The 8,558-nt window shown below is 40.1% G+C and overlaps 1 protein-coding gene and 1 long non-coding RNA gene across 4 annotated transcripts; one reads left to right on the top strand and one right to left on the bottom strand.

Moving 5' to 3' along the window:
- Nucleotides 1-913: 913 nt before the first annotated feature.
- Nucleotides 914-4,694, top strand: LOC309498771 (putative nuclease HARBI1). Of its 2 annotated transcripts, XM_082169674.1 has the most exons (3): nucleotides 914-3,514; nucleotides 3,587-4,520; nucleotides 4,604-4,694. In XM_082169674.1, the coding sequence occupies exon 1, from the start codon at nucleotides 2,263-2,265 to the stop codon at nucleotides 3,028-3,030; it is 768 nt and encodes a 255-aa protein (XP_082025800.1). In that variant the 5' UTR covers nucleotides 914-2,262; the 3' UTR covers nucleotides 3,031-3,514; nucleotides 3,587-4,520; nucleotides 4,604-4,694. The 2 variants fall into 2 exon arrangements, with proteins under 2 accessions (XP_082025800.1, XP_082025799.1); XM_082169673.1 differs by having other exon boundaries at nucleotides 914-4,520.
- Nucleotides 4,695-6,254: 1,560 nt separating this feature from the next.
- Nucleotides 6,255-7,438, bottom strand: LOC309499875. 2 transcript variants are annotated; one of them, XR_014206382.1, is made up of 4 exons: nucleotides 7,348-7,438; nucleotides 7,156-7,265; nucleotides 6,989-7,046; nucleotides 6,255-6,917 (listed from the first exon to the last, which is right to left on the bottom strand). It is a non-coding gene; the product is annotated as an uncharacterized lncRNA (long non-coding RNA). The 2 variants fall into 2 exon arrangements; XR_014206383.1 differs by lacking the exon at nucleotides 7,348-7,438 and having other exon boundaries at nucleotides 7,156-7,341.
- Between the last annotated feature and the right edge of the window lie 1,120 nt (nucleotides 7,439-8,558).

Raw genomic sequence — 8,558 nt, 5'->3', positions numbered from 1 at the left:
TAAAAAGGGACCCAAGAGCAGATAAGCAGATCACTCAATTTATTGTTCAAAAAGCAAAGAAAAAAAATATATTATCAATATTATTATTATTATTATTATTATATTATATTATATTATAAAAATAGCAGCCGAGCCACCAAGCAATGGGCGGGACAGAGGCGAAATCCAAGGGGCAGGCAGGGGTCAAAACCAGAGGCATATCCACAGCCCCGGGGTAGAGCCAAGGCAAAAGTCCAAAACAAGAGCAGAAGATCGAAACCGGGTGAGAAAGCCAAAACAGGATTGAGTACAGGGACTAGGCAAATCAGAGGGAAAAAACAAGATTAAATAAACAGGCTAGGCACAACTAGAACAAGACCGTAGTGAAATGGCCAGTAACCAAAACACACCGACAGAAGCAAAGAAAGAGAGCAGCATAAGTAGTGGAGAGAATCAATGCAAAAAATGGGAGACAGGTGTGTGTGTAAAGAGAGTGCCAGCACTGATTAGAATGAGGTGCAGCTGTGATGGCAGAGTGAGAGAAACTGACAACCAAGACACAAATCAAACACAACAGTGTCAGAGTCCTGCAAATATGTATAAGGGATACAGAGCTTTATTTACACTAATTACGACATAGCGTGAATGCAGCATGACGGCTGCTGTTAATTCAGCTTTGACATCACAGGAATAACATTTAATTTTAAAATATATTAAAAGATTAAATATAAAATAAAACATTTTTTGAAAAAAAGAAAGAAAAAAATATATACATATAATAATTTTTTTTTTTTTTTTTTTTTTTTATCAAATAAATGCAGCCTTGGTAAACATAATAAGAGGTAGTGGATTGTCATGGACAGATGAGGATGAAGATGATGGTGAGATGCAGAGGATCCATTCATCAGCGTGAACTTTAATAAACAAAACAAAAGAGTATGGCTGCGTCCGAAATCACGTACTATGTGAGTAGGTACTACATTTAAATTAGAACGTACTTCGCGACCGTTAAAAAAGTACGTTCTATATAGTATGAATACGGGTAGTATGAATGGAGTCCGGACGTACTACATGCGCCATGTTGGAAATGTCACGTGACATACGCTGTCAACAGAGCATGTCACGTGACATACGCTATGATAACAGCGCGAAAATTTAACCCATTCCACTGACTGCATCAACTGCGAGCGATGTTTTTAGGTCTGCTTTCTGTTTTCATCTGCGTTTTTACGTCGTTCGAGCTCACAGTCCAGAGGAGGCGTCGGTCAGCTACTCGCAGATCACGCATTCGTCGAGAGCTTTTACGGAATTTCTCAAATAACATAAGTATCATAATTTATTTAGCTAATAAATTTTACCTCAGAAAAACACACAGACCTGTGAACGATGACAGATGTTGATTTTTGGCAAGTACAAAGTAATTTATTTGCTTGTGCTATTACCATCGATGAATAAACATGAATGAATCAATAGAGCTAACGTTACATATGTAACTTATGTGTGTGTGTATCTCTATTGATTCATTCATTGATAGTAATAGCACAAGCAGTGTGCCTGTATGCGTGTATATGTGTATATATATAATGTACAGCTTGTGAAATTACCATCAATGAATGAATCAATAGAGATACATTTTTATTTAATTTTAATGGCAATTTAAAATTTAATTTTAATGGCAATAGCTCCTTTTCATTACCATTACTGAAATTACTGAACATAAATATACAAGCTTGATAAAAATAATATTTTAATTTTAAATATTTTATTAATTTCTCCTATAATTCTAGGATAGAATTTCAATTGGCACTTAGAGGCTTTTACATCTGATGTCTTCATTATATTTATAATATATACACACATACATATATTCAAATACATCATGCATAAGAAATGGATTGTATACATATAAATACAGACATACTATATTTCTAAATAAGCCAACACAAGAAACAAGTATCTTGTTAATTAAAATTGTATTCTAATATAAAACTATATACACGTTTACAGATTGTGAGCCCTACAACCTACTGCCACCTGAATGCTGCTGTGCCAATTCTTCGGCTGTATTTTGAAGATGGAGCTGACCTCCGCCTCAACCTCCGACTTTCACAGCAATCCATCCAGTTCTTGATTGCTGCAGTGAAGCCTGAATGCGACCATGGGTGGGAAAAGGACGTTGAGGTGCTGGTTTTCCTCTACTGGCTGGCCCATGCAGCATCATACCGGGTAGTGTCACTCGCCTTTGACATCCCGAAGTCTACTGTGCACGACATTGTGCACAGAATGAGCAAGGCAGTCATCGGCATTTTGAGGCAGCTCATCGCTTTCCCCAGCGCAGATGACCTGGAGGTGGTGGGAGCAGGTTTTGCTCAGCTGGCAGGGTCTCCAGCTTTCAGGGTAGTAGCTGGGGCAATAGATGGCTGTCACATCCGCATCAAACCACCAGCAAGTGATGTGCAGTGCTATTTCAACAGGAAGCTGTTTAATTCTGTACAGCTGCAGGCCATCACTGACCACCAGGGGAAGTTCCTTGACATTTTTGTCGGGTATCATGGGTCGGTGCACGATGCCAGGGTGCTGAAGAACAGCCCTGTGTACACTGGCCGCTTGTTTCCACCTGCAGGAAAATGCATCCTTGGAGATGGTGGGTATCCTTGCCTGAGTGCGCCCATCTGCCTCATGACGCCATACAGAGAGCCTGTACAGAATGCTGTACAGGCTCGCTACAACAGGAAGCATTCTCGTGCACGGAACATCGTCGAGAGGGCCTTCGGGATGCTGAAAACGCGCTGGCGTTCCATTTTTTTCAAGGCACTGGAAGTCAACCCTGCTTTTGTGCCAGATGTTGTTGCATGCTGCACGGTGCTCCACAACCTCTGTCTTCTAAATGGGGACATAGTTGATCCAGAAGGTGCGGAGGATGACGATGGCCCACCTGAACCCCGCAACACAGAAGCCAGCGCAGGAGAGCACGTGCGGGACAATTTAGCTGCAGCGGTGTCTGCAACAGGCAACTGTGTGCCTGCTCTTCATGAGCATGATTACCTGTAGGACACTTAACACAGGTTAAAATCAGTTCTTGTTCTTAGATTGACAGTGTTCCAGCTTATCTGTTAGTTATGTTAGTTATTATGTAAATAGTTAGGTGTGTGTGTGTGGGCACAGCCCACAGGGTGGTGTGATGCGTACAGTGCAGTAGTAGTAGTTAGAGAGGTGCATGGCTATCTGTGTGCATCCCTCTGTCTTACAGCTCACTGCCGCTGGACAACGCCTCTCCATCACCAAAACTCCTGTCGGGCCTCCTCGCGGCTGCACATGGTAACTGGGGATATTGCAGACCCAGGCTAATCGACAGGGGATCTCGGAGCTACAGTGGTCCCTAGAGGTGACACCCACCAACCACTGGCACACTGCCTTAGGCTGTGTGAATTTGTATACCAAATCTTAAAAATTCTAACATATCACATATTTGAGCTTAATTACAAATTATTTACTTCAAGAGGAAATCCAAATCCAAAATTACCCAAGACATGAAGTCCTCATCTTGTACACATGCTTTGAAAGAAACATATATTGAATTATTTTAAAGTGATGCCCTACAAATGAGATTGCTAGTATCAAAGTCCCTTTAGATCTTTAAGAAACCTGTGAAAATGACCTTACTGAAGCTGAAGTTAATTTTCTTTCCTCATCATGACACTATAATAAAAATGTTTTAATACTTTTCCTTTTGGTGGTGCTTTAAGCTCTGTTATATTACTTTATGCCAAAGTTACGTGATTTTGTTTTACGCTTTGTATTCTGTATCCATTTAAAAGTTATATACACAAAAATAAAACAAATACATTTTACCGGTGTCTGGAGTGTGTGGGTATTTCTCTACAGTGCGACACTTGTTTCAAAAACCATCTGGAATCTGCTACAAAATAAACACACAAAACACTTAAAAAATATTAATTACTCAATGCCACATATTAAGCACTTTACAACTGACAATCTAGCTACTGTAAATCCCTGAGAATTAAGTGTTTTGTAATAAAACTTGCAAAAACAGCATGACAGTGAACTTACTAACAAATAAATGAAAATTGAGTGTGTATCATTTGATTCCTTTATTATTTTTTTGCAATTATTTCTAACAGTTGAAGAAATCTTTCCTCTCTCTCTTTTGTCTCCTTTTCTCTCTCTCTCACTTCTCGGTCTCTTCGTTTATCTCTTTCTCTGGCCTCCTGTTCAGTCTCTTTTCATGCTCTCGTCGCTCTCTTTCTTTTCTTTCCTCCTTTTCCTCCATCTCTCTCCATCGCCTCTCCTCCCTTTCAATGGCATCTCTTTCTCTTTCAGCTTCCCTCTCCTCTATCTCTCGGATCAGCTCCTCAATTTTTTTTCTTTTCCTCCCTACTCTTTCACGTTCTGACCTCACTGAGGATGGAGAGGTAACAGCAACATCCAGGCCAGATGAGGCAATAAGGGTGGGTGGTGTGATGGAGGGTCTGCCCCCTATTGCCTCATCCATGGCAGAATACCATTTCCAGGATGCTGCTGTAACCCAAAATTAACATATTACATTTGTCTTATATACTTACTCAAAACCTTTAATAGCAGCATTTCTTTTTCCAGTGAAGAGGGCTTCATTAGCCACTCTCCACTCAATGAGAACACGTGTGTGTTCATCAGCCCCTGCAAAATCAACACAGATTTTAATGTGATGAACTATGGTCAATCTATTAATGTTACATGGACAAGCTGAGGTACACTTGTTAACAGTAGCTTGCTAACCAACAAATATTTCATAATATCAACACTAACTATATATTTTTCTGAATTGGCTGGAAAAGGACACCCTCAATTTACATTATTTAAACTTTTAACAAGTCAATCGTTTACTTATTATGATGTTAAACAAATACAATTTAACCACAAAGAAACAAAATTTGTTTTATAAAGTACTTACACTTGAATACACCCGCGTCTCCGCTTTCCGCCATTTCCGCCATTTCCGCCATTTTCAAATGTAACGACGACAACTCCTCCCCCGTGGCATCATGGGATAGTAAAGTGTCCATCGTATGCGCACTTCGGAATCTCGCCGGAAGTAGTAGGTCATCCGGGTACTTCTCGCCTACTGTTTTTCGAATTCTATGTTTTCGGACATACTACTCTGCTCGCGGACTGTTTTTCGCATACTATATAGTAGGGAAGTATTCGATTTCGGACGCAGCCTATATGTAACCCAGGCTACTAGTAAACATATAAGTATGTGAGTTAATCGAAAAAGAACAGCTGAAAAAAAAGAGAAAAAGACTGTTCTAGACTGAAAAGAGAATCACCCAATCACACATTGCGCTGCAGTGACTGACACTTCTGTGAGCCAATGGCAGCAGCGCATCAGGTTGCGCAAGTCCCTCTTTGAATGCGAGCGGCAGATGAGAAAAAGCAAGTCAGAGAACGCAGCTGTGCGGAGTAATCTCCAGAAGTTTCCCATATTTAAGCTAAAGAGTCAAGAGTGAAAAGAGACCAGATAAAATAAAGTTGAATATTTGAATGAAACGTTGATAAGCTGTCATCGGAGCGAGAAGAGGACGAGTCAAAGAAATAGTGACTGATGCAGACCAACGCAACTTTAAAGTGCTGCGTATTAACTTCCCTGCTTGAATATAGACTGTTTTCTTGCCTTGGTGAGTCCTATTTCAAATATAAACTTGATAATATACAAGAAAAAATGTTGCAGATTTTTCAGCGAACTTATATGAGGTTGAAATTAACTTGATATTAGTATGTGCGTGTGTGGCGGGTGACACGGGGGCAGTAAGATGGGGTTTCTTAAAGGATTATAATTAATAAGATTGTATCATTCACACTCCGACTACGCCACTCTGGGAATTTCACCCAAAGAATGAGAATAGACCCCAACAAAAGGCACACACAGGTTCGTATCACCTAATAGAGTCAGAGACATGGGTCATCGTACAAAAATAGCTTTTATTGACAATTCTTAAAAGAGAACAGCATAAAAAAGGATATAAAGTACTTTGTTCAAATTCAATGAACTCCTAAAGGTTTAGAACCAGGTCAAAGCAGGGACGAGAGGCACAGAGGCAGAGAGTCGTAGCATGCCACCCGCAGATGCAGGACCACTGCACTTCACTGTGTGCGCACACACACACACACACACACACACTCACACAGGTGTTAATACCAAGCACTGCACACGGTGAGAAAAGATACCGTCACCCAAATAAGAATCCTCTGCCCCTGGTGCTCAGGCCCTGCTAACACACACAAAAGATATATATCAAATACAAAAATAATCAAATACAGAAATAATCAGTTTGATAGCTAGAAGGATTATTGATGCTCAAATCAAAGTAACCAAAATAACTTTACAAATAATAAATTGAAATCAACAGTTGATTGAAACTAAACCCAAATGTCAACGACGGCAAAATATATAAAGAAATCAATAAAGGAAACAAACCAAACTTCAGTCAAAATTATTAATCAAGCAAACAAGTCAAGCAATTTGAAGCAAAATAAAACAAGTTAAAGAAATGAACTATTATTTCAGAAAATAATTGGAGAATAGATAATTCAACTTTAGAAGCAAAATCGAATACAAATGAAAGTGCAAGCAGAAAAAAAATCTAAATAAATTGAAATGAGAGAAGAGCAAAGATTGCAGTTCAGATTTTAGCACCAGTCTTTGTAGCTAATATCAGTCCAAAGAAAAATGAAAACTACATACAAGCCAAAAAGAAACTAAAAAAGATCGACTAAAGTCCCAAGTTGTAGTTGAATCTGTTGACAGTTAATACAGTTGAAACAGGACCGAAACAGGACCAAAACAGGACCAAAACAGGACAGCACTGCGGCCGTAAATGAACACGGAGCACCCCGACTGGAAGGCAGTTATAGCCCTTTACAGACCTATAAACAGGGCCCTATAAACAACATAAGATTGTTACTCGATAAATTCTCTAACTTACTGCATGCACTTAAAACTAATACATACCGATCGTCGAGGAAAATGAAACGTAGCTTTCTCTGGAGGGGAACTCAGGTTCTCACAACTGAGAAAGGGTACGGATTAGGACACACTTAAATACAAACTAGCACTTCAAAAACACGCATTTCCTACAACAGAGCACGATTAGCGAGAGATTAACAAACTCTCCCTACCTTCTCCAGCGTCCACATCCAGTACACGCATCCAGCACACGCAAATAACAATCGTAACGAGCTTGTGCAACGGAAGACAGAAGCACACTCTCCAAAGCAATATGGTGTCTCTAAAAAGTACATTAAAAGAACACTTTGCATAACTAAATACACTTCATGAGCTAAAAACAACTAGCAGCGCATTCTCCTTACCGGCTCGGGTATTCGCATCCGGTTTCCAGTGAAGCAGTGACGGAAGCGTGTTAACGACGCAGCGATTCAAAACGTGACGCCTGACGAGCGGTAAATGCGTTGCGGTTTTAAAGTCCAGGAGCACAGATGATAGGCTAGAATGGCCATCAATAACCACGTGATGAAAAAAAAAACAGGAACGCCCTTCCTGCCACACGTGCATAACGATCTAGCCAGCTAGTCTGCACGCGGGCTAAAGCTAACGTTAGTCAAATGTGGAAAGCTAGCGAGTCAATGAAATACGACGCAGATTTCAACTCAGTTGAATCATAAAAAAGACTCTGTTGATAATTCACCACCACTGTGCTGCCTTCCTCTCTCCAGTAGTCGCACCTATCTTCTGATCCTTTGGCCCATAGTTAAATACTCACCCGTGTGACGCGCCCCACGCTACATATATCCAACACAATGCTAATCCAAAACAAGGAAAGGCAACAAACACAAACAACAACAGACAATGAGAGACTGAACTTTAATAAAACAATTTAGTAATCAATGAGAATTTTTTTTGTTTTATACATGTTTGATATACACTGTACACGCTGTGGACCAGCGGTTTGGAAAATGGATGGATGGATGATTCAGCTGAAGTCGCCATCTTCTGGCGAGATGTGGGAATTCATTCGGCACGACCCTCACAGTGGATTATGGGTATTCTCTTGTCATTGAGCATACAACCTTTGTACACTTGTTATTGCGGTGCATTGTGGGATAGAATGAGTACACTCGATAACATCCACTCATTTCAGACACAGCCTATGACACCAGAAAGGAAACAGAGGAAATAATGAAGACAAACTAAAAGATTGTGAAAATGAAACCGAAAACATGACTGATTGTGACATGGATATTTGTTTTAAATAATTTATATTCCTTTAAAAATGTAAATCTCTCGAGAATCACAACATCACATACAACAACATATGAAGCAGCCTCTATGGAAGACACTATAGGGCGCATTTCAGACGTGAATCATGGCAGAGGCGACGAAGAAAACGAAGAAAGAGCGTGAGTGGTATTTACGACAGTAACGTTAAATATAAGTACTCCACAGCGACTCTAGGGGTTGCTGTTTGAGAAAAACGGAAACTACATAGTGTGACTTTAAGGGCAATTTCTTTCTGACATGGGCTGAGTTTCCCGATAACGTTGTCTCTTAGCGCGCTACGAAG

The sequence above is a fragment of the Leuciscus leuciscus genome (genome assembly GCF_965113295.1).
Source record: "Leuciscus leuciscus genome assembly, chromosome: 5".
NCBI classification, from domain to species: Eukaryota; Metazoa; Chordata; class Actinopteri; order Cypriniformes; family Leuciscidae; genus Leuciscus; species Leuciscus leuciscus.
This window is presented reverse-complemented; position numbering and strand designations above follow the sequence as displayed.